Here is a 25,204-nt window from a genome sequence, read left to right as displayed (position 1 = left end):
ATGAATCTAATTGTGCGCTCTGCAAATTGATCCGTTTGTTGTCCAAAGTATTAAGATTTTATTCTTTCCTCTGTGAGGGCTCATCCAGAGAATGATGACAAAAACAATAAGGTTATAAAGATAAACATATGGAAAATAAAGTTACTTTTATCTTGAGCCTCTTCCACATCAATGGTGACTGTTGGAAGTTCCTTCACTGATAAAGCCAGTGCGACTTCTAAGTCTCGCTGGTAGAGCTTGTCATCTAGAGCCATCCTAAGGTGGACACACAAATAAAAATGAGTTTTTAAAAATATCAATCTCAACCAAACAGTAAAATCTGTGATTTTCCTGAATTACTATTTAAGAGCAGCCAACCTCACAAAAATGTTTTTAAACAGTAATCATGATCATAATTGACTTTACTGACAGCACTGCTAATATGTAGTAATGTCATGTTACATCTGGCACAAGAGAAAAAAAGAGCAGCAAGCGCCATTGTAAGTACAGTTTCCTGTGTAATGTCAGCCCTTACTACCAACTCCAAGCACCTGCTCAACCTAGAATAAAGACTTGGCTCAAAAATCCACATAGAAATCTTCCTTAACCTCATTCACACCTCCTTAGACAAGCATTATAGCTCTTATATTAAACTGATTTTTTTTAAGATTTTATTTATTTATTTGACAGAGATAGAGACAGCCAGCGAGAGAGGGAACACAAGCAGGGGGAGTGGGAAAGGAAGAAGCAGGCTCCTAGCGGAGGAGCCTGATGTGGGGCTCGATCCCAGAACGCCAGGATCACGCCCTGAGCCGAAGGCAGACGCTTAACGACTGAGCCACCCAGGCGCCCCTAAACTGATTTTTAACATCTGTTCCTCTCAATCTCAACTTTAACAAATATGTCACCAAGTACTTACAGTGTGTGAGGCATGCATTAGATAGAATACTAAAAGTACCCTCAAGGAGTCTGCAGTTAATGAGGAGGGTAGGGAAATAAGACATACTAATAATTATCCTATATATGCAGATTATTATGTCTCCTATTCAAGGTGGTCAAAAGTGCTATGGTGTGTAAGAAAAGAAATCAAAGATTTTTTTAAAAAAGGTTACATAAAGGACGAAATACTGAGATGCACTTTGAGGGATTTATTGTTTTTTAAAAACAAGTTTTATTGAGATATAATTCACATAGCATAAAACTCCTCCTTTTAAACTGTACAATTCAGCAGTCTTTAGCATATTCAGAGTTGAGAAACTATCATGCTAATTTCAGAATATTTTCATCACCACAAAAAGAAACCCTATATACATTAGCAGTCACTCCCTGCTTACCTGTACTCCAGCACCTGGCAACCACTAACCTACTTTCTGTTTCTATGGACTCACCTATTCTACACATTTCATATCAATGGATTCATACATGTAGCCTTTTATGTCTGGCTTCTTTTGTTCAGCATGTTTTCAAGGTTCATCCATGTTATAGCATATATCAGGACTTCTTTTTATTGTTGAATGATATTTCAGTGTATGGACAGACCACATTTTATTTACCATTCACCAGTTGGTAGACATTTGGATTACTCCCATTTTTTGGCGATTATGAATGATGAATGATGCTATGAACCTTCATGTCCAAGTTTTTGTGTGGGTAGGCATATGTTTTCATTTCTCCTGGGTATATACCTAGGCTGGGTTATAAAATAACTCTGTGTTTAACATTTGGAGGAACTGCTAACTCTGCTTTCCAATGTGGCTACACCATTTTACATTCCCAGCAACAGCGTATGAGAGTTCCAGTTTCTCCACGTCCTCTTTAACACTGGTTATTGTCTGCCTTTTTGATTATGGCTATCCCAACAGGTATGAAGTACCATCTCACCACGGTTTTGTTTTGTTTTGTTTTTTTTTAATGATTTTTTATTATATTATGTTAGTCACCATACAATACATCCCCGGTTTCCGATGTAAGGCTCGATGATTCATTAGTTGCGTATAACACCCAGTGCACCATGCAATACGTGCCCTCCTTACTACCCATCACCAGTCTATCCCATTCCCCCATCCCCCTTCCCTCTGAGGCCCTCAGTTTGTTTCTCATAGTCCATAGTCTCTCATGTTTCATTCCCTCTTCTGATTACCCCCCCTTTCTTTATCCCTTTCTTCTCCTACCGATCTTCCTAGTTCTTATGTTCCATAGATGAGAGAAACTATATGATAATTGTCTTTCTCTGCTTGACTTATTTCACTTAACATTATCTCCTCCAGTGCCGTCCATGTAGCAGTAAATGTTGAGAACTCGTTCTTTCTGATAGCTGAGTAATATTCCATTGTATATATGGACCACAACTTCTTAATCCAGTCATCTGTTGAAAGGCATCTCGGTTCCTTCCAACAATTGTTGTTTCTTGCCTTGTCTATTTTTGCCATTCTAACTGGCGTAAAGTGGTCTCTCAGTGTGGTTTTGATTTGAATTTCCTTGATGGCTAATGATTTTGAACATTTTTTCATGTGTCTGTTAGCCATTTGTATGTCTTCATTGGAAAAGTGTCTGTTCATATCTTCTGCCCATTTTATGATTTGTTTATTTGTTTCTCGTGTATTGAGTTTGAGAAGTTCTTTGTAGATCTTGGATACCAGTCCTTTATCTGTAGTGTCATTTGCAAATATATTCTCCCATTCCGTGGGCTGCCTCTTAGTTTTTCTGACTGTTTCCTTGGCTGTGCAGAAACTTTTAATCTTGATGAAGTCCCATAAATTCATTTTATCTTTTGTTTCTCTTGCCTTTGGGGATGTATCATGAAAAAGGTTGCTTTGGCCGATGTCGTAGAGGTTGCTGCCTATGTTCTCCTCTAGAATTTTGATGGATTCCTGTCTCACATCGAGGTCTTTCATCCATTTGGAGTTTATTTTTGTGTATGGTGTGAGAGAGTGGTCAAGTTTCATTCTTTTGCATGTAGCTGTCCAATTTTCCCAGCACCATTTATTGAAGAGACTGTCTTTTTCCCACCGGATGTTTTTTCCTGCTTTGATTTGCACTTCCCTGATGGCTAAGGATGTCAAGCATCTTTTATGTTCTTATTAGCCATTTGTAAATCTTCTTTGGAGAAATGTCTACTTGAATCCTTTGCCCATTTTGTAAATTGGGTTATTAGTCTTTTATTGTTGAGTTGTAAAAGTTCTTTATATATTCTGAATACAAATCCCTCATCAGTTACATGATTAGCAAATATTCTCTCCCATTTCTAGGTTATTTTTTTCACTGTATTTAAAATGTAGTACAAGTAGCTCAAAAACAAAAATGAAAAAAGAGAAAAAAGTAAAGAGCAGGACATGGGGTAAATTTCTCTATGTTACTGAACTTTTCTCATACTCGCAGCAGTGAACCATATCATGTCCCACGTTCCATTTGTTAATACTCCCCTTCTGCCCATCTCCTTTCCATACTACAGGTTTGGGGCCTCTCAGGACTTCCTTCCCGTATTCTCTCTTCTCTCTACTAACTAATGGAAATCCAGAATTCATCTAGAAACTATAGGACCTTCTCAGTGCTAGACAGTTCTCAACAATATAAAGAGAAAAATATTTTTTATCTACAGAAAAATACATGGTTTTAATTTTTATAAGATTATTCTTACAAATGTAATTTTTAACAAATTTTATAAGACTTGAGGACTTTAGAGACAGGTACAGAGTCCTATCAAAGTAAGCTGTAACCCCTAAACTTTGTAATTATGATTGTCTTAATACTTAAATGAGTATTTCCTTACATGTTTGTGAATTTCTTTTTTAAGGCAGAAAGTCAGAAGGGGATTAATGGTACACTCCTGTTCTTCTAAAAGCACTAAATAAAATAATACCTAGGACTCTGCTCAAGTAATAATTTAAACCGAAAGTCTGAATCTGTCCGTCTCTTAAATGAACACATCTCATGTATATTTAGTATATGTCTTACCTCTCACCTTTTTTTAGGGGTTTTCTCTTGTGGTGGGATATCTTCTTTCTGGAGATTCTTCAGTTTAGGTTTCCTTGTTTCTAGTTTTAACTCCTTTGGTGTTGTTCTGGGTTTCTTATTTAAAGGTGCAGTTGCAGAAACGAAGTCATCTATTTATGTGTGAATCAAAAATAAAAGAATCTATGAAATTGCTTTTCCTAAGTAAGAAATAAAAACATTTTCTGAGCAGTTGAAATTCATTAGTGTGTGTTCAAGTTTTAAACATTAAGAAAATTGTTTAATTTTGCTGCAACGTAAAAAATGTTTGTCTTTATTCTCAGTCATGCTTTTCAACTTTGTTTTGGTGGTCTTTATTTGTTAAATTATCAGTTTAGCAAAGGCAATTCGGTAAAAAAACTGATACAGTTCTCTTGACACTCAACATAAAACTGCTGCTATAGCTTTTACACTCATGCATGACACACATGTGCGTAACTTTTGGGCACACGTAGTCTTAATTGCAGCGTTAGTATTAATACATGTTGTCTCTTTCAAGCTTCCCAGAGTAGGAATATGATAACTTGTGGCTTGCCCCCCACCTCCACTCCATAAGGTCTAGAACACAACTGGCAATTTATAAAAATCTACTGACTTACTGATAACAGTAATAAAAAGCTACAAATTACAGTCTCTACGATTTTCTTCCAAGTCTTAGACATACTTATGGTTGAGCCCAGTGCAAAAAACAGGTTCCTTCAAAATTTCAGGATACTGAACATTTGACTCACAGAAGGAAAGCTCTGGTGGTCTGAGAAATACAAAACCTACTTCAAAGTATAATGCAATCTAACTAAATGTTTCTCACACTTTGTGACCAAAATTCCCTTAATAGCAGAGACAAAAAAATACATAACCCATTAGGATATAGTTTACTCCTAGCCTTTCTTTGAGGTCCTTTTTTTTTTCTTCCAAGTTTTTATTTAAATTCCTGTTAGTTAACATACAGTGTAATATTTGTTAGAATTTAGTGATTCAACACTTACAACCAACACCCAGCGCTCATCATAAGAGGTGCCCCTCTTAATCCCCATCACCTGTTTCCCCTGTACCTCCACCCACTCCGCTCTGGTAACCGTCAGTTTGTTTTCTATAGTTAAGAGTCTATTTCTTGGTCTGCCTCTCTTCCCCCACCCCCCGCCATGTTCATTTTTTTTTGTTTCTTAAATTTCACATATGAGTGAGATCATATGGTATTTATCTTTCTCCAACCTATTTCACTTAGCATAATACACTCTAGCTCTATCCATGTCATTGCATATTAGTAAGATTTCATTCTTCTTTATGGCTGAGTAATATATGACCCAGCAACTGCACTAGTAGTATTTACGCAAAGGATACAAAAATACTAATTTGAAGGGATATATGCACCTTGATGTTTATAGCAGCATTATTTACAAGAGCCAAATTATGGAAAGAGCCTGAATGTCCACTGACTGATGAATGGATAAAGAAGATGTGGTATATAAGATCTTGTTTTATTGTACCATTAATGGGTATTTCACATTATATTCTGTAACACATTTGTGTTTCAAAAGATAATGTGTTTTCTCTTAGGGAAAGGGATAGGAGGAGACAAGCCCCACTATGAGAAACATGAACCTAGAATAGCTTAGATCTAAAGAGCCATTTCACCTGGCCTTGTTCATTTATCACTTACCTACGTAATTCTTGTCAGTGTAATTATCAGCATAATCATCCCAAATGCTTAGAAGATCATTTTTGCAGCCCTAGCTCATATTCAACTGGGCTATATGTTCAATGTTAGAGTTCTATATGTCATATAAATTCTGAGAAAATAAATTTCCAAATTTTTAAAGCAAAAATACGAATCTCCACTTACCATCGCTGTCAGAATTCTCAAACTGTGAGTAATTGACTGGTTTCTTATGCCTATGACCAAGACAGAAATTTTTTAATTACACAAAAGCCAATTTTCCACCTCCAATCCTTAAGACCACTGGGTAAAGGAAAATGTGTTTCACTTCTCTTAAGAATACTTAAACTTGAAACACGAGTTGGATTTTACAGTTGGAACTTAGCATTAGCTGAAATAATCACAACTATACTTGATATACCTGATAAAGAAAAAATGAATTCAGATAACCCTCAAAGTAAAAATAATCAATTATCATTAACACAATTTACATACTGTTTAATTGCTGTGGCGCATTTATAAGTTCCTGTTATATGCATTCTTTTATTTTATATGTGGATTCTGTCTTCTTATTAGATTATAAACTTGACATTGAAAGCTATTGTCTCTTTTTTTAATCTCCCCACAATACTAAATAATGTTCTTTATGCACTGGACACTGAAACAATGGTGAGTGACTTTGTACCTGCCGCCTGAAACAGATCTTTCTACTATTTTAGAAAGCCATTAGAAGAAAATGATATTTAAAGTAGAAACAATAAACTCACTTTCTTCCCCCTTCCTCTAGGCACTAGATGAAATGGCACTGTGGTTTTCTTTTCTACCTTCTGCCAAATACCCAAGTGTGAATAACCTAGTAGGCCAGTTGTTCTTTCAAGTAAAATGGTATCCTATGAAAAAGAGGTCAGTTCAGCTCCCAACTCAATCTCACAAGTGCTTTCCCTGAAGACAACCACTGTAGAAGTAGTTTATATGTATATATGTAACTCTTGTTACTCTCCTAATCTTTGGAGTTAAAGAATTTGAAAGCTGAATAAAATACGAAAACCTCTTTAGAAACTGTGAAGACTGAATAATAGTAAAATATAATAAAACCTCTTAAAAAAAGTATACTCAACAGTTGAGCTATAATGAATGAGAATTCTTACTGCTTCATCAAGCACATTCTTAAGTGAAACTGGCATTTTCTTTTCTTTTTTTTTTTTTTTTTGTACTCAGAGTGTGCAGCAATAAGGAATACAAAGATACTCATGCCACTTGGTGCCACTGTCTTGATTCGCGCTGAGGCTCCAGCAGTTATGCCACCATTGCAGTGCACATGACAGAACAATGAATGAAGCGAGCATGTCTTAGGATTACTATGAAAATAGTTTTGACCTCATGGACCTCCTTAGAGGGTTTCAGGGAACCCGAGAGGCCTGCAGACAATACTTTGACAACTGCTATTCCAGATAAGCGGATTATGTCTTTGCTACTTGGGTGTTTAAAATCCATTTCACTTCATGTGCTCAAAATGGAACTCCTGATCTCCCACACCTCCTAACCTGTTCCCTTTCCAAGTCTTCCCCACCTGGGTTAGTAAAAAGATCATCCATTCAGGTAGCTCAGGCCAAAAACACTGTGAAATCATCCTGGATTCTTTTTTCCCCTTACCTCAACATTCACTTCATCGGCAAGTTCTTTCAGCAGTATCTCCAAAATATATCCCAAACTCATCTGTCCCATTCCATGTCCACTGGTAACACCCTACTCCAAACCACTATCCAATGATATAGTGGTTTCCCTTTTCCCATTCTGGTCACCCCATCTTCCATTCTTTCTCCATCAGAAGCCAGTGAACTTTATAAAACCAAAATTAGATTTCCTTGCTCTACTTAAAACTCTCCATTGGCTTCCCATTGTACGGAGAATAAAATCTAAACTCCTTTTTAAAGACTACAAGGTCCTACCCACTCTGACCCCTGCCTATTTTTCTGACCTAATCCCCTACAATTCTCCCCACTGTATGCTAATGCTACAGCTTTAGTGGCCTTCTGTTTCTCAACCACAGTCAAGCTTAGGGCCTTGGTTCTTGTTCCCTTTACCTGGATTGCCCTAGATTTTCACTGGCTAGCTCCTTCTCATCATTCATGTCTCTGATCATGTATTATCTCTGCAGAGAGGCACATCCGAACTACATTATTTAAAATGAGATTTTTCTCCTTCTCACTCTCCATCACTGCAGTATTTATTTGCGGCCTCCTTACCTTACCCCTTGACTAGAATGTAACCTCCTACACTTAATACGGTATACAAATAACTAAATGAATGGCTGGCTCTAGGCCTCCATAGCACTCCACTGTGGTTAGACAGGGGAATAGTTTCAAATAGTATAATGGAAAGCATAGAGGATTTGGAGTCAGATGATTTAGGTTTGAGTGTTATCCTGCCACTCACTAGTTTTGTGACTCAGCTAAATTGGCCTAGGAGTTTAAATCGATAAAAACAGGGATACCTAAACTGTTATACCAAAGAACTATAGTGATGAAAAAAATGAAACAACACGTAAGTAGGAGCTTGGCGAAATGTAAAGCGCTGTTCGAACGCTAACACAGCCAGGGTTTATTTGAATGGGGTGGGTAAAAGAATCCGCAATTGCTGCAAAGGGAGGCAAAGAGAAAAAGCTAGCATGCTACGATACTTCTGCGGATTGGGGGACTCTCAGTGGAGACTAGAGAGCTTCCCAGAAACCGTCCATCCCACTCCACCGTAGCTACCCTCCGTCCTATTCGGCCCTTTCCCTTCAATCGTGTGTAGACGAAGTTGCCTACAGCGTCTTCCTGCTTTTTCTCCCTATCCCCGCCGCTGTCATGAACTGCTCACCTTACAGGCCGCACCATGGTCCGCTCCTAGGCTGAAAATTCGCAGCTTTCAAGTTCTTGTTGGCTGCAGTGGCGGTTTCAATTCCCGCCCAAAACCAGACACAGGAGTTCTCCGCCCCCTGACACCAGCCCTCCAATGATTACCCGCCATCCTTGCAGCTGCGCTTGCGCTCTGAAAAGAGCTGGTTGTTCACGCCTTTCCCAAGGCATTGCCCTTCCGCATCCGGTCTACCAAAGCCGAGTTTGTGCTTTGCCTTTTTACTTTCGCCACGACAGTGAATTTCCTTTTTTTTCTTCTTTTTGTACCTTCTCTGAAATTCATAATAACAGTAGAAATACACCTTCTTACATTTTTTAAATGATCAAATTGAGACAGGATGGAAAAGGGGGCACTTAGACCGAGGAATTTTCTACAGAGTGCCGAGAAAGAGGAAAAGGTAAGGGCGAATCTGCTGAATTGGATCTGTTGGCTGTAAAAACAAGCGGGTAAGTCAGCTGATGTTCCCTGTGCCCCAGCTCATTGACAGCTCGGAGTGTGCGGCCGGCTCAGGACTTCGGAACTTAGGGAAGGTGAGCCCACAATCAAGAGCGAGGAAGCCCTTTGAGACTGAAACCGCCTAATAGAGCGGATGTTGTCCTCACTCGGCTATAGCTCCTCGCGCCAGCAGCCTGCCCTCCCTTTCCTGCACTCGGAACCTGCACTCTGTTGGCGGCAGGAGTTCGGCTGAGCCCTCCCCCTCCCATCCCAATTTTGCCTTCAAACCTTCCTTAATTTCACCCCTGCTTAAAAAATAATAATAATAAAAGTGGGGAGAGGGAACTAAAGTTTCAATTTGTTTAAACATAGTAAGTTTAAATGTTGAACCGTTTGAAACCGGAGCTAATGGTTTTTGTTGACCGAAAATATTGAATCTAAACAAGATTGGCTCATAACCCGTTTATCCGTAACTTTCAGTTCCCTTTTACAGTGTTCCCTTACTGCCTTTGTCTCCATCGTGTATACTCAGTCAGCAGCCTGTGGTTTTTTTTATGTTCTTAGAGAACTTCTTTTATTATTATTACTAACCTTCATCTGTTGATCATCTTGTCAGATGCTTCGTATTTATTATTCTTCTAATCCTTATGACAGTCTTACAAATTAAGAGACTCCCCGATGCCCATCTAAGCTAAGACCTGAAGAATGAGTAGTTGTTGTCCAAGAAAAGAAAAGCAGTAAGAGTGCTCTAGGCAAAGAAAAAGCATTCAAAAGGTTGGAAGTGGAAAGAAGAGAGGTTTGATATTGAGAAGAGCTCAATATGACTAGAAAATGATTTGTGAATTTGTGTGTTGGGGATGAGGGGATGCAGGTGCTGGGGGAAAACGTCTGGAAATATAAACATTGTATACTGTGTGAAGGCGTTTTAATTTTATCCTGAGAGCAATGGAATATGATCAGAAGGTTTTAAGCAGATGAGCAACATGATCAGATAGGCACTTTGGAAAGATTACTATAACTTCAGCATAGAGAATACTGTGAAAACTGATTTGATGGTGAAAAGTGTAGAGATAGAGTCTAGTAAGGTGGCTGATAAATCCTTAGTTGATACCAATTCTTACTCTTTATGGCCAGATTTTCTTCTTTTTGAAAAGTGTCCAATTTACCTTTTGGGATATCCCAAAGGCTTTGTGTGTGTTTGTGTGTGTGTGTGTCCTTTTCCTACATGGAAATCTTTCCAACACCATATTTCTTCCATCCATGTCCAATAAGATCTCATACTCACAACATCCAAGATCTTCAAGATCACTTCTTAGTCCCTGATCTATTTCTTTGACTTTGTATTCACCAGTTGTTTCATAAACTCTGTATCTGCCCTCCTATTCATCTCTTCCTAAAAATCTTCTCTGCTCCTCTCTCCATGTTCTCTCTCCATTCTTAAGAACCCTGCCTAGGAATGCAAAATACTTTATGGGCGTAATGTTTGGGTTTTTTTTCTAAGTGAAGTTTAAAAGGAACTTTTTCATTAAAAAAAGAAGCACTTCATTTTCTTCATGAAGATGAAAATGCAGGGGTAAAGGTAGGAAAACCTAGAATAATTAGCTTTGAGTCACACAAACAAATTCAGTGAGTGGTGGAACATTTTCATAGAAGTGGTACAACTTCTATGTAGTAATGAACTTTTATGGACTTATAATCTGCTGGGTTTTTGTTTGTTCTATAGAAATCCTGCCAAAGAAGATGAAGAAAAGCAAAGAAAGATCCTGCAACAGAGAGAGGGAATTTGTATATAAATTCAAAGTAGGAAGTCAGTGCTTAGAACTGAGGGTGCCCCTCAAATTTCCTGTTCAAGAGAATGCCAGTCATTTACATGGGCGTCTGATGCTGCTGCACAGTTTACCATGCTTTATAGAAAAAGGTGAGAACTGATTTTTTTTAAAGGTTTATTTATTTATTTTAGAGAGAAAGAGAGGGTGGGGAAGGGGCAGAAGGAGAGAATTTTCAAGCTGACTCCCCGCTGAGCATAGAGCCCAACACAGAGCTCCATCTTGTGACCCATGAGATCATGACCCGAGCCAAAACCAAGAGTCGGACACTTAACTGACTTAGCCACCCAGGCACTCTAAGGACTGATTTTTTTTTTTTAAGATTTATTTATTTATTTGAGAGAGAGAGAACACACACATGTGTGCACAAGTGGAGAGAGAATCTTCAGGCAGACTCCCCACTGAGCGTGGAGCCTAACACCGGGCTTGATCTCATGACCCATGAAATCATGACCTGAGCCAAAATCAACAGTCAGACACTTAACCAAATGAGCCACTGAGGTGCCCTGAGAACTGATTTTTTAATACTTTATTATTAATAACACTTTATTATCTTCTGATAGTCTCTTTCCTTAGACATTTCATATTAGAAAGCTTAAGCCTGAGAAGCTTGAAACAGCCATAAAATATGAAATGTTTAACTGCTTCCTAGAATAAAAAGGTTCCCCAGGCCTTTGTTATTGAGTGTTTTTTTTCCCTATAATCCTTGTAGTTGTTTATTAGGCAATTTAGTATAAAAATTGATATACTGGGGCACCTGGGTGACTCAGTTGGTTAAGAATCTATCTCTTAACTGGGGATGTACTGTATGGTGACTAATATAACAAAATAAAAATTATTAAAAAAAAAGAATCCATCTCTTGATCTCAGCTCAGGTCTTGATCTCAGGGTTGTGAGTTCAAGCCCCACGGTAAGAAAAATTAAAAATAAATAAGTGAAAATTAATTTATATAATGAAAAAATAGTTACAAGGTTTGGGTTAGAATGCTTACTCTCTTAGTTGGGTGGATTCATGTCAGCTATCACTAATTATGATATTATAGAATTGTATTGCTAACTGCATTGCCCTTTTAATGATCTGATCCTCAATTCCTGAGATGTCATGGAAGGGAAGGAATACTAATCTTTGATCAATTTTTGCTTACCTAAATTAATTCCATAAGGTCGTCTGTATTAAATCATTTTTGAAAGGTCTCTTTGTTCTATCACACAAATGAGAAAAACATTTTAAGCTGAGAATATTAGATCATAGAGTTATAAGGGAATCTAGGAACTTTTTAACACAATCTCATTGTACGAATAAGGAAACTGGTACATTGAAAAGTTAAATTGTTTGCCTAAGGCAGTAGTTCCCATAGGTTTTTCCTTGATCAGAAGCTACAGCATCGCTTGGAACCTTGTTAGAAATGCACATTCTTGGGGGGCGCCTGGGTAGCGCAGTGGTTAAAGCGTCTGCCTTCGGCTCAGGGCGTGATCCCGGCGTACCGGGATCGAGTCCCACATCGGGCTCCTCCGTTATGAGCCTGCTTCTTCCTCTCCCACTCCCCCTGCTGTGTTCCCTCTCTCGCTGGCTGTCTGTCACATAAATAAATAAAATCTTTAAAAAAAAAAAAAAATTTTTTAGAAATGCACATTCTTGGGCCTTGCCCCATTCTTTCAGAATCAGACACTCTGGGGGTGGCATGTAGCAATCTATTTCAATAAGCCCTCCAGGGAATTCTCATGCATGCTAAAAATTGAGAACCACCGGTCTAAAGTTACAAACATAGTGACAGAGCCAAAACCAGAACACAAGTATCCTGATTTCTACCCTTGTGCTCTTTCTATTAATATCATTTCTAAGTAGTGTCTCTAAAACTGGAATTATAGATCATCCCAGTTAAATCCATTTTAATATGCTAATCATTCAATTTCAAATTCAAAGAATGTAACTCTATATATAGGAAGCTTTTTCATTTAAGTACAGTAACCTTCAGACCCTCAAAATCTGTAGATCTTTATGTGTTTTTACCTGCTCAGTTTCAAACTGAAGAATCAGACTTAAGAAAGTAACGTTTTTAAATTAGTATCAAAGTTATATATAAGAGTTAAGAATTGTGACCATTCTCAATGCAATAACCTGTAATAGTAAAGAAAAATAATTGTGAAGCTAGTCAAATGATCCCCAAGCTAATTTTATTGTATTTAGACATTTTACTAAGATACAGGCTTGATAAAATAAAATTTCGTGTTGGAATGCTTATCCACGTAAAACGTTCCCTGTTTGTGTCGGGATTTTGCTGATGTTGGCATTCTTATCCCTGTTACAGACTTAAAAGAAGCTCTGAGCCAGTTTATAGAAGAAGAATCCCTCAGAGATTATGACAGAGATGCTGAAGCATCCCTGGAAGCTGTGAAATCAGGTGAAGTAGATTTACATCAACTGGCCAGTTCATGGGCCAAAGCTTATGCTGAGGTAAGAAGATAGATCAGATTGTAAATTTCAGGGATATTCTGGACTTTGATGAAGCTTTTAAATTGCTAAAGTGATACTGAAGCAGTTGCAGAATCCTTTTTTTCTCTACATACAAGACTTTATTCCATAACATATGGGATATATTGATGTTCCTGTGCCTCCTTCCTATATGAGGGTGAGCACCAAATGCTCTACGTAATGTCTTTGTAAAAGAGAAGCTACTTTTATATTTCTAACCAGCACCGGTTGGCAGATTTAGTAATTAAAAATACAGGGCACCCAAATCTTAAAGAATGAATAATTTTTTTAGTATAAGTATATCCCACATATTATATGGAACATACTTACAGTAAAATTTATTCTTTTCTTATCTGAAATTCTAATTTAACTAGGTGACCTGTATTTTATCTGGCAACCTTAAACTAGCAGTAGTAATTCATTTTAAGCTTTACTTTTGTCCTCTCACTTATCCTCACTGTTGTTGCCTTTTTTGTTTTGTTTGGTTTGGTTTTAGAGAGAGCTAATAAGTGTGAGTTGGGGGCAGAGGGAGAGACAGAGTCTTAAGCAGGCTGCCTGCTCAGTGTGGAGCCCAATGCGGGGCTCGATCTCACAACCCTGACATCATGACCTGAGCCAAAACCAAGAGTCGGTCACTCAACCAACTGAGCCACCCAGGCACCCCCTCACTGTTGTTTTTATGGTTACATAATGTCATCCTTTTTCCATTTAAATAATATATTTTATTTCATAAAGTCTAAGATGCCATTGATCATAACACAAACCATTATTTTATCTACTACTGAGATAGAACACCACCACCAATTGAACAATGATAGAATACCAAGATACCATCAGTACAAGACGTGTTCTGATTTCGCAAAGTTGTAATGTGAAAAAATATGCATCTTAGAATTGATGAGATACAGTTGAGAATCTACTACATGCCAGGTACTGTACTGTGCCAGGTATTGGACATAAAATAGTGAGCAAGACAGACACAAAATGAAATTTACATTTTAGTTAAGGAGCCAGAAACAAAACTACATAAACAAATTCGGTAATTGCAAGCTATAATGAGTGAATTACATCCCACTTTAAGCAATTGGTCTATGAGAAGTTGAAAATTGATTTTATGGGGTCATATTTTGTTGTTCAAAGCAGTTTCCTTCATGTCCATTAAGGTTTCCTGGTATATTTAAAAGATGACACTATCTACGTGTATTATTTTAAATGTTAAGAACACAGTTGTTGCATTTAAAAAGAAAAGATAGGCTTATAACAATTACTATTTAAAGAAACCTAATATTTTTGCCGATAAAAAGGAATAAAGCTCTAAGTTGTAGCAGAAGAATAATTCTACTAAATTTATTCAAGCAGTGTTTTTTGTACATCTAAAATAGGTTGGGTACACAGCTGAGGATAAGTCTTTGCCTTCAAGGAGCTTACAATCTAATAGAAAGAGACAAAGAAATCTATAGCCAATAACACTGTGCAGTCAGTGTTGGGATTGGGGTAAATACATGGGAGCATGAAGAGAAGTTGGGGGAAGAAAAGTGGTCAAGGAGTTCTTGAAGAAAGCAATCAGTCCTTCTTCTAGGATTGCTGTTGTTTTGATACAGAAGCTGGAAGCAGAACCTTTTCTAGCCTTGATTTGGTGTAAACAAAGAGAGAACTTCCCAAATGTTAGGTCAATAAGTGCTTATGTGTTTAAATTTATCTTATTATAAAAAATAATTACCATATTCACTAATTTATGGTTTTCCTTATTCTTCTGCATATTAGCCATTCTAAAAATAGGAATTTGACTATCTTCTAGGTTAATGGTCATGATAATAGTAATAATAATAGTAATATTAATATAACAAAGTAACAACACTCTATACTTATTTAATCACAAGAGTACAGATTTACAGTGAATTAAAATCAATAAGCCTCAATTGAGCAAGTACTCTGTTTTCACCCTCTGCAAATTTAGTAGATACAGAGCACCTCTTGTTACAGAGAGCTCAGCTTTCTAGCAATACCAGGATTCTAGAAGTATAGTTGCTTGTTTGTTTTTAAAGAATTACGGAAAGAGGGGCACCTGGGTGGCTCAGTCATTAAGCGGCTGCCTTCGGCTCAGGGCGTGATCCCAGAGTCCTGGGATCGAGCCCCACATCAGGCTCCTCCACTGGGAGCCTGCTTCTTCCTCTCCCACTCACCCTGCCTGTGTTCCCTCTCTTGCTGGCTGTCTCTCTCTCTGTCAAATAAATAAATAAAATCTTTAAAAAAAAAAAAAGAATTAAGGAAAGAAAGAGCAAAGAGGCTAATGCTAACAGTAAAAAAAGGAAATCTTGACTGTCAGGAAAATAACCAAGAGGACCCAGAAATTGTTATACCCACTGGATGTATTCGGGCTGCCACTGGCTATGAAAATTATAAAATTGAACACCTAATACAAGCTCAAGAAATGTAGGCATCGGCGACTAAAAAGAAGGAATTTTTAAAAAAGGAAATGAAGTAAGTCAAGCAGAGAAGGAATTATCATATGGTTTCACTTATTTGGGGAACATAAGGAATAGCAGGGAGATCGTTAGGAGCAGGAAGGGGAAAATGAAGGGGGGGAAACAGAGAGGGAGATGAACCATGAAAGACTATGGAAAACAAACTGAGGGTTTTAGAGGGGAGGGGGGTGGGGGGATGGGCTAGCCTGGTGAAGGGTATTAAAGAGGGCACGTATTGCATGAGCACTGGGTGTTATATGCAAACAATGAATCATGGAACACTACATCAAAAGCTAATGATGTGCTGTATGGTGACTAACATAACATAATAATAATAATAATAATAATTTTAAAAAAAGGAAAGGAAACTGTTACAGATCGCCAAAGGGCCAGCAGAGATTAGAAGCTGCAGCCTTATGGAGATTAGAAGAATCCAAGTATGATGAGCAGCAGACTGTGCTAGTGGAAGCAGAATGGAGTACAGGATAGGACAGAAGGGGGCTAGTGCATCGCTGTAGTATATGGGTAAACAGTATTTCAGTCACCTGAGAAGAATAACTGGGCCATCATAAAAAGGTGAAATAGTGTAATGTTTACGGTAATACTGATTACCTTGGTTATGAAGGAATGAGCTCCATTTACTATAAATGGACTTACTAGATATTTCAGATGCAAATATATTTAAATTATGAAACTTTTGCCTTAACCACCTTTTGACAAAGATCTTTTAAAAATTGTGTACAAGGGTGCCTGGCTGGCTCAGAAGGAGGAATGTGCAGCTCCTGATCTCAGGGTCATAAGTTCCAGCCCCACATTGGGTGCAGAGATTACTTTAGACAAGAATAAATAAACTTTAAAAAATTTTTATTTCTATTCTATTTTATTTTTTTAAAAGATTTTATTTATTTATTTGACAGAGAGAGAGAGAGAGAGATAGCCAGCGAGAGAGGGAACACAAGCAGGGGGAGTGGGAGAGGAAGAAGCAGGCTCCCAGCGGAGGAGCCTGATGCGGGGCTCGGTCCCAGAATGCCGGGATCATGCCCTGAGCTGAAGGCAGACGCCTAACGACTGAGCCACCCAGGTGCCCCTAAAAATAATTTTGAATAAAGACTGTGGTACACATTTCTTTGCCTTCTTAAACACAGTATATAAAATTCAGTTCCAACTTCTTGAGGACCTAATAATGAATAATAATTCATTATTATATTCATTCAATATATTATATTATATTCATTATTATAAATATAAGTGATTATACGTTTAGGTGATACAGTGAGGCATGGCTACAAGGAAGGACTGTCTGTCCCATCACTGCAGAGACGTACTGAATATCCTGCTGTTATATAAGGAATTTCCATTGTGGAGGATCATTGCCCCTGATAGCAGAGCTGTACTTTAACGGATGTACTTGCCTGGTATAGAAGGTTCTGATGGCCTACTAAAGTGTGTATGACTGTGATCCGTACTGTGTGGAGTAATAATGTTTTCTTCTGTGTTTCCTTTTCTTGTCTACTGTCATAGGATCTATTGCGTGTCATCTTGTTCTGTTTTCAGGCTCTAAAAGCCTTATGTGTTTTTTTCCCTAATCACTGCTGTGTCTTTATTATTGCACTAATTTTTTAAAATAATGGGAAGTAAGCTTTGCTAGATGAGGAAAGTTAAACGGAGCCAACTGTTGGCAAAATTGTGACATTGGCTATTTATTTTTGGTGGTGCCCTATCTTCCATTTCAGTATTGCCTTCTCAAGTCTCTTTGTATTCATCCATTCATCAAATGTGTACTGAACTTCTCTCAGATATCAGATATTGTGTTAGGTACTTGGGGATAAGCAGAAAGAAAGTAGACACAGTTCTTACCTTCATAGAGTTTACAGACTGACAGCAGACAGATATTTAAAATTAAGTGCAGTGGGTGCGCATAGGTGGCTCAGGCGGTTAAGCATCTGCCTTCGGCTCAGGTCATGATCTCAGGTCCTGGGATTGAGCCCCACATGAGGCTCCCTGCTCCTTGGGGAGCTTGCTTCCCCCTCTCCCTCTGCCCCTCCCCGCACTTATGTTCTTTGTCTCTCTCTCTCTCTGTCTCTCTCAAGTAAATAAAATCTTTAAAAAAATAAAAATTAAAATAAAACTAAGTGCAGTGAATGTGGTAAGTGCTATGGTATGGGACAGTGCAAGGAGAGCACAAAGCAGGTATGCCTATTCTAGTCTAGAGAACTTCAAGAAAGCTTCCCACAGCAAAGAGAAATTGAGTTGAGACCTGAAAGATTAGTTGGAAATAGGTAGATGGAAGGTATTTGGTGGGAGAGGAGAGAAATAATATCCTAGGTAGAGGGTATAAATATAAAGGTCTGGAGGTGAGAGAGCCAGCCCATGGGACATTAGAAAAACAGTGAATCATGGAACACTACATCAGAAGCTAATGATGTACTGTATGGTGGCTAACATAACATAGTAATAATTTTTAAAAAAGGGTTCAGAATGGCTAAGAAAGAGAGTTGCAAGCCATCCTGAGTTCTGTCTTTATGCCAAAAGTAATGAGCAGCTTTAAAAGAGTTTAGCAGAGGAGTAAGATGATCATCATATTTGTACTTCGAGGAACATCAGTTCACTGCATTAGTGTGAAGAGTTTATCCTGCAAGGGAGAAATATTGGAATAAGTTAGAAGACTGTTACAGTTAGGGAAGAAATTGTGAAAGCTTAGTCTAGAATAGTGGTAGTGGAGATAAACAGAAGATGACTTTCCTTTCATGTAGTTGTTGATTCAGCAAATACTGTGTGTGGATCCTGTACTAGGTATTGGGGATATATCAATATAACAAATCTGGTCCTTATTCCCATGTAATGGTAGTGAAGAAGACAGTTAATAAGTATATAAATTATCATTTAAAAAATGTTATTAAGGAAATCAGTAGGGTGCTGCCATGGAGAGCCATGAAGAGGGAGAGGTGGGTTGGGAGAACCTAATTTATACAGGATTAGAGAACTCTTCTCTAAGGTGGTAATATTTAAGCTGAGACTCGAAAGATAAAAGATCACTTGGCTCAGATTTCTGGCTTGGACAACTGAGGTAATGGTGGAATGGTGGCTCCATTCACTTGAGCTGCCTTCACCTGAGAAGCAAGTTACGGCATAAAAATGATGGCTTCAGTTTTAGACCTATTAAATGTGAAGTGCCTACAAGAGACACCCATGTGGAGATGTCTCATAAGCACTTAGCTATGTGCACCTGGCACTCAGGAAAGATGATTGCATTAGAGACATGGGTATGGGACTCGTTCATACATAGATGAATTTTGAAGTCATGGAATGAATGAAATTGCCCAGGATGACTATGTAGAAGGAAAAGAGTACCTCCCTGCACAGAATCCTGATGAAACCCTGTATTATAATTGTCTGTTGACTTGCCTGTGTCTCCTACTTGTATGGGTAGCCACCTGGAAATGTTTAGTGTACTCTCTATTATAGCTCTGGTACCTAGCCCAGTGCCTGAAAATAACAGTGCTTTGGTATGGGTTGGATAGATGGGATAGGTAGATGGCAAAAAAAAAAAAAAAAAGATGGATGAATATACAAATAAATGAACACACTAACACTTAAGGGATGAACAGAGGAAGAACCTGCAAAGGGAAGAGGGAAATTGGCCCAGGAAGTAGAAAGAAGACAGAAGATTATGGTTTCATGAAAGTTGAGAAAAAAGAGGTGCCAAGGAGGGAATAGTTCATAGTGTCAAATGCTGTCGAGAAAATAAAATGAGGAAAAAACTCAAAACTATCCATTAGGTTTATCAAGTAATCTTGTCTGTGGCAAGATCAGTTTTAATGGGTTGGTGGGGCTGAAACTAGATTTCAGTGACTTTCAGCATGTGTGGGGGTGTGGAAATAGAATGAGTATAGATAACTCAAGAAGCTTGGTTGCATAGCGAAGAAGGATGAGATTCTTGCAAAATGAAAACACAAAGTCAGAGGTTTGTTTACGATGCTATTGATGAAGAAGGGATAGAATCCAGAACTCAAGTAGAGAATTAATCTTGACTGGGAGGAGGGACATTTCATCTGTTATGGCGGAAAGGAAGAAGAAAAGGATGGATATAGATTCTGAAAATGTTACTGCTTTAGGAGCAGGAAGTTGAGGACATTTTCTTCTAAGTGCTTCTACTTTATCTGGGAAATAAAGACGGGCCACGTGTTTAGAGGAGGTGGGGAGTTGATAACACAGGTGGATGTTTGAGGAGAGAACTGAGCAGAAACAGGTAGATTGACAGGCATCACTGAAGAGAAGGGTTAGCGTAGCACCAATGTATCGCCATACTTTACGGTTTTGTAGTTTTTCTGCGGCAGCGTTCTACAGCTGACTGCAGGCATAGAGAAGAGGAATAATATTATAGTTTTATTAGGTGGGCAAGAGAAAGAACATCAGTCAAGGGGGTTGAGGATTTTGGCAAGACTGTTTGAATGCTGGACCATTTCCTAAACTACTTAGGGAAGAAAGCAAAGCTGGGCAGGACCTAATGGCTGATAAAATATAAGAAAGTAGATGGGTCTATGCAGTGGAGATCCTGATGATTTAAAGAACCAATTGCCTGAGAATAATTGAATGTGAATCTTGGTTGGAGGTTATAGTCAGAGACTGAATGTTTCAATTTCAGAGGCTAAGCTGTTCCTGGGGATGACGCAGAATGGGGAATAGAGAGGGAGCAGAGGACTTAATAAAGATAAGTTCAGAGATGCAAGAAGTAGGGCACTAGATTGGGCTATCCACATGGACATCCAGGTAACCCAGGCTGATGACGGTAGGTGAAATGAGAAGAAGTCTGTGAACTCAGGGCCAAAGCTTTATGTGGGAAGGTGGAGGTGGAGAAATAATGGCCTGGACATAAAATAGTTATCTCTCTGCAGGCCTTTACTTAATGCCCTCATTCCCCTCAGCCGTCACAGTTCCCGTCCTAGTATCCTCTCTCCTGAGGAAATGGCATTGAGTTAGGTTAAGGAAAAATTCTGTTTAGTGCTTCTCACGTTGGTAGTTTCTGCCTATTCGTAAGGCTTGCTTTAGGCCAAGTTTTAAATTGATGCTGCCAGTTATTGTAGTTAGCTGATCTGGTTAGTGGGGTTCATGAATATCTGGTACTATGTATGGGCAAGCAGATCCCTATGATCTCTCACAGGTTCCTTCCTACAAAGTTTTAGCCTGAACCCAAAGTGAATTTTGAACTGAGCTTAAGTCACATGGGCTGGTGATAATTCCTAGAGCAGTTATCAGAATGTGCTTTCAAGTTTTCAGAGGCATTAGAGCAGGTGAACTCCATGTTCAAGATTCAGCTAGTCACCTTAAACTCTTCCCTCCTGATCTGGCAATTGATTGAAGTATAAGTGAAAGAAAACAAGGAGAAAAGGTTTACCTGTTGATTGACTGGTTTCAAGATACCGATTTCTAGGATATGTCCACTTGTTTTATTTTTAGGTAAATTACTACTCTGAGTTATGTCATCATCGATTACAGTTTCTATTTTCATTGGTAAGAAAAGGGAAGAATTCAGATTGTTCTTTTTTAATAGGTATCTGTCTACAAAGATCAGTAATGGAAAAAACATTGAATTCTTTATGTTCATTCCACTTTTGCCATTAAATTGTATAATCTTTGACAAAGGACTGCTAAACCAGTCTTCTCACCTATAAAGCATTGTGTCTGTCTGATGTGTTGACATGTCTGAGGTCCTTGGGACAGGCTTCCATACCTCCCCAGATAGATACATGTGCATACTTCCTTGGATGGATCTGTGTGTTGAGGGTATCCCCATTTTGCCTCTCTCTGTGTTTCTGTTTTTCTTGTTTATCAGTGTTTACTCAGTCCCTTATCATTTAGATAGCTACTGTTTTCATATTCTTAAAAGCATATCCTTAAAAGAGTCCATATTCTTAAAAGCATTTTAAGAAGAAAGCAGAATACTAGAAAAAGTCAAAATAAGAAAATTGCGTAGGTTTATCCTGATGTAAAATCCTACACATGAGTTGGGTTTTCAGGGTCATTGCATCACTAAACGTGTGAGTACATATGTAACCTCATTCTCTAAATGTATATCCTGTAAAACCTTTTTTAGCAATGTATTTTTTAATAATGAGAAGCCTTTTTTCTAATTATTATAATATAATATAAAGAAAGTAAAAGTCATCAGAAATCCCACTCTCCTGAAATAGCCACAGTTAGCATTTTGTTGATCATCCCTTTGCATATGTGTGTGTGTGTGTGTGTGTGTGTGTGTTATTTTACAGAAATGAGATCATAGTACCCTTAATTTTTTTTTCAATTATGGACACTTCCTGTCCCTTCCTCCACATTAGCACCCCCTCCTCATCCCTGCCTCTGGGTAACTCATATTTTAACTTAGCTTATATCTGTCCATATTTTTGTACACTCAAATAATCCTATATAACTGTATATACACATATGTAAATAGAAGGTCTCTATCCTCGTCTGATGTACAAAAATGGATTCATAATTATGTACTTGTCTAGTAGTATAGTAAATGAAAATGCCGCATCATGATTTAAGAATGTCTGTGTGTCATCTTGTAGACCACGTTAGAGCATGCAAGGCCTGAAGAGCCCAGCTGGGATGAAGATTTTGCAGATGTGTACCATGACCTAATCCATTCTCCGGCCTCTGAAACTCTCCTAAATTTGGAACATAATTACTTTGTTAGTATCTCAGAACTGATTGGCGAAAGAGATGTGGAGCTGAAAAAATTACGAGAGAGGTATTTCAAATTTCTTACACTATCATAGTTAAGTGTCACATTGTCAGATATGATGGCTGCAGAACGGTTGGTTTTCATTTGATTGTAAAATTGAAGAATAAAATAGAAAAAGTTCTCTAATATTGGAAATTAATTTTCTTGTGTGTTTTGATCTATAATTTCAACTAGGAAGTCATCATAGGCTTATAAAACTTCTCAGGTGATTTACCTGAATAAATTATGGTGGCTTTATATATTATTTCTAATCTTCATATCTAAGTTCTAGGCACTGTGCAAAGTGCTTGAGATGATGTTTTTTTTTTTTTTTTTTAAGATTTTATTTAGTTGACAGAGAGAGAGACAGCCAGTGAGAGAGAGAACACAAGCAAGGGGAGTGGGAGAGGAAGAAGCAGGCTCACAGCGGAGGAGCCTGATGTGGGGCTCGATCCCATAACGCCGGGATCACACCCTGAGCCAAAGGCAGACGCTTAACGACTGCGCCACCCAGGCGCCCCTTGAGATGATGTTCTTAGCCTGTTCAGGCTGCTATAACAAAATACCATAGACTACGTGGCTTAAACAAGAGAAATTTATTTCTCCCAGTTCTGGAGGCTAGGTAGTTTAAATCAAGGTGCCAGCAGATTTGGTATCTGGAAGACCTGTCTCCTGGCTTATAGGCAGTGCCTTCTCAATGTACGCTACCCTGTGCTTCCTTCGGTGTGTGGTCCTGATGCGTCTCTTCTGGAGAGAGAACTCTAGATACTAATTCCATTATGAGGGCTCCAACCTCATGACTTCGTCTAAACCCAATGACCTCTGAACGCCCCACCTCCAAATATCATCACATTGGGGGTTAGGGTTTCACCATACAAATTTGGGGGGACACAAACATGCAGTCCATAACAGATGCCCTATCTCATTGATTCTTACCACAATCCTACTATTATTACCTCCTTTTACAGATGAGGAAAATGAGGCTTAAATAAGTTAAATAACTTGTCTAAGGACAAGCTGGAACTTGAAGTCATAGCTCCACTCCAAAGCTCTTAACCACTGTACTATGCTCTCTCCCTATTCGGGACCTATTTAATACCTGCCGTTGCTAAGTTCATGGTCTCTTGCAGTTCATTTTTGTAAGTTTATTTACATGAGGGAAAAGATAGTACTAGTATTATTCCAAGACATTTTAATTAGATTTTAATTCATTGCATACAGTATTACAAACAATGCTTCTGTGATTCACTTTTTTCCTCCAGAATAAGTAAAAAATTGCTAGCATTATTTATTTTAAAACATGACTTTCCAGATTGCTTCCTACCAATTCTATAAAATGTAATAATAATCAGGATATGCATCTTTAAATAATCCATTTTAATCTAGCAGAATCTAATAACATTTATTACCTTAAAAACATTCACTTCTTTAGGTATACATGGCATTAAGATAATGTTTTGAGTGGCTGGTGTGAAATTTCTTTGACTGTGTAAGTCTATTAGGACCAAATCACATGTATTGTTTGTGACTGACTCGATAGTCTCTCCCAAAGTAGTAAATTTAAAATGATGTACTGATTTGCTCCTGGTTCTCATTTGCTTTGTATTAGAAAATGTTGGGACTAGCAAGATGAGAATAATCTGTTATTTTGAGGGTTGTCATAGTTAGGAAAGTTTAAAATGCAAAAAATCATAAACAAATGAATTTAGTAATTTTTTTCCTGAGAAATACTCTTCTGTGTACCAGATCAGCACTTTACCGTATTGCACAGATTCGTACATTTTTGTAACAATTCTACTCCTCTCAACCTTTTGTTTTCCTATGTAGTAAAATATTAGAACAGTCCCTGTCAGAAAGAACTGATATTTTGACATTTGTCACTGCATATGGGTTTAGCTTTGCTGATCAGCTGTATTGAGGCAGTTTATTCCTTTCTAGATGGGATACCTGCAGTATGGGTAGTTGCCACCAGGTAAAGAGTTGAAGCTGTGTCCCTGAGGGAGACAAAAATTTGATTTTTTTTTAGTCCTTTATTATGTAGCCAGTAAAACTATGAATATATATTTAGAATAAGAACGAAATATAGGTTAGATCTATAGAAATATATGGAAGTATAACTAACTAAGACTTATTACTTTCTGTTGAACTTTCATTTATTTGATTTTTCCTACCAAGGCTTCAAATGATCCAACCTTCAGCTCATTCTGAATCTATTCTTGGATCTGGGACTGTCCTCATTCTGCCTATTTAGGTATATTAATAAATTCCCAGCTCGGCTAGCTGTAGTCCATATCAGTAGCCATGACTAGTACTTTCATTTAGCTGGTGAGGTACTCTGAATGTGGCCCCCTGTGCTACCTACTCACTGCACCTCACAGAACCTTCCATATCTGGCCATAGTGTTCTAAATCAGAAGAAGATTCCTATTCCACATGATTCTTCACCTTTTGGGAAGCTGCATTAACTTACTAATTATCTGCATTTACTGGTACATCATACTTTTTGTTCTGTTGTGGAAGAGTTTTTTAGTAGGAGTTTGTTTGGGTTTATGTTATTTTTTGAAATGTCCTTTGGCCGAATCTCTTGATGCGGTTTTGCTTTTTTTTTCTTTGTAAACATAAACAGTATTTAAGTACATTTATTTTGATAACAGTTTGTAGTTTATTTTCCACATACCCAAACTGTTAGCTTGAAAGGGGAAAATCAGCTAGGTTCCTCTTGAGGTAGGTAATTGTTGTAAAGATGAGCAGTATA

The 25,204-nt window shown here is 38.0% G+C and overlaps 2 protein-coding genes across 7 annotated transcripts in view; one reads left to right on the top strand and one right to left on the bottom strand.

Moving 5' to 3' along the window:
* Positions 1-8,676, bottom strand: part of RAD51AP1 (RAD51 associated protein 1) — a 36,302-nt gene extending 27,626 nt beyond the window's left edge. For all 5 annotated transcript variants that reach the window (XM_008704886.2, XM_008704884.1, XM_008704885.1 and 2 more), the window contains exons 1-4: positions 8,489-8,676; positions 5,813-5,862; positions 3,941-4,082; positions 146-255 (exon numbers count right to left, since the gene is read on the bottom strand). In XM_008704886.2, coding sequence (XP_008703108.1) covers positions 146-255; positions 3,941-4,082; positions 5,813-5,862; positions 8,489-8,505 — 319 coding nt within the window. In that variant the 5' untranslated portion in view covers positions 8,506-8,676. The remainder of the gene's footprint in view (positions 1-145; positions 256-3,940; positions 4,083-5,812; positions 5,863-8,488) is intronic.
* A 120-nt stretch (positions 8,677-8,796) lies between these two features.
* Positions 8,797-25,204, top strand: part of CUNH12orf4 (chromosome unknown C12orf4 homolog) — a 52,832-nt gene continuing 36,424 nt past the window's right edge. Inside the window, exons 1-4 of one of the 2 annotated variants that reach the window (XM_008704880.2) lie at positions 8,797-8,924; positions 10,686-10,880; positions 13,098-13,243; positions 22,296-22,477. In XM_008704880.2, coding sequence (XP_008703102.1) covers positions 10,703-10,880; positions 13,098-13,243; positions 22,296-22,477 — 506 coding nt within the window. In that variant the 5' untranslated portion in view covers positions 8,797-8,924; positions 10,686-10,702. The other variant, XM_008704879.2, reaches the window with a different exon arrangement.

Source organism: Ursus maritimus, unplaced genomic scaffold (genome assembly GCF_017311325.1).
Source record: "Ursus maritimus isolate PB19 unplaced genomic scaffold, ASM1731132v1 scaffold_26, whole genome shotgun sequence".
Taxonomy (NCBI): domain Eukaryota; kingdom Metazoa; phylum Chordata; class Mammalia; order Carnivora; family Ursidae; genus Ursus; species Ursus maritimus.
This window is presented reverse-complemented; position numbering and strand designations above follow the sequence as displayed.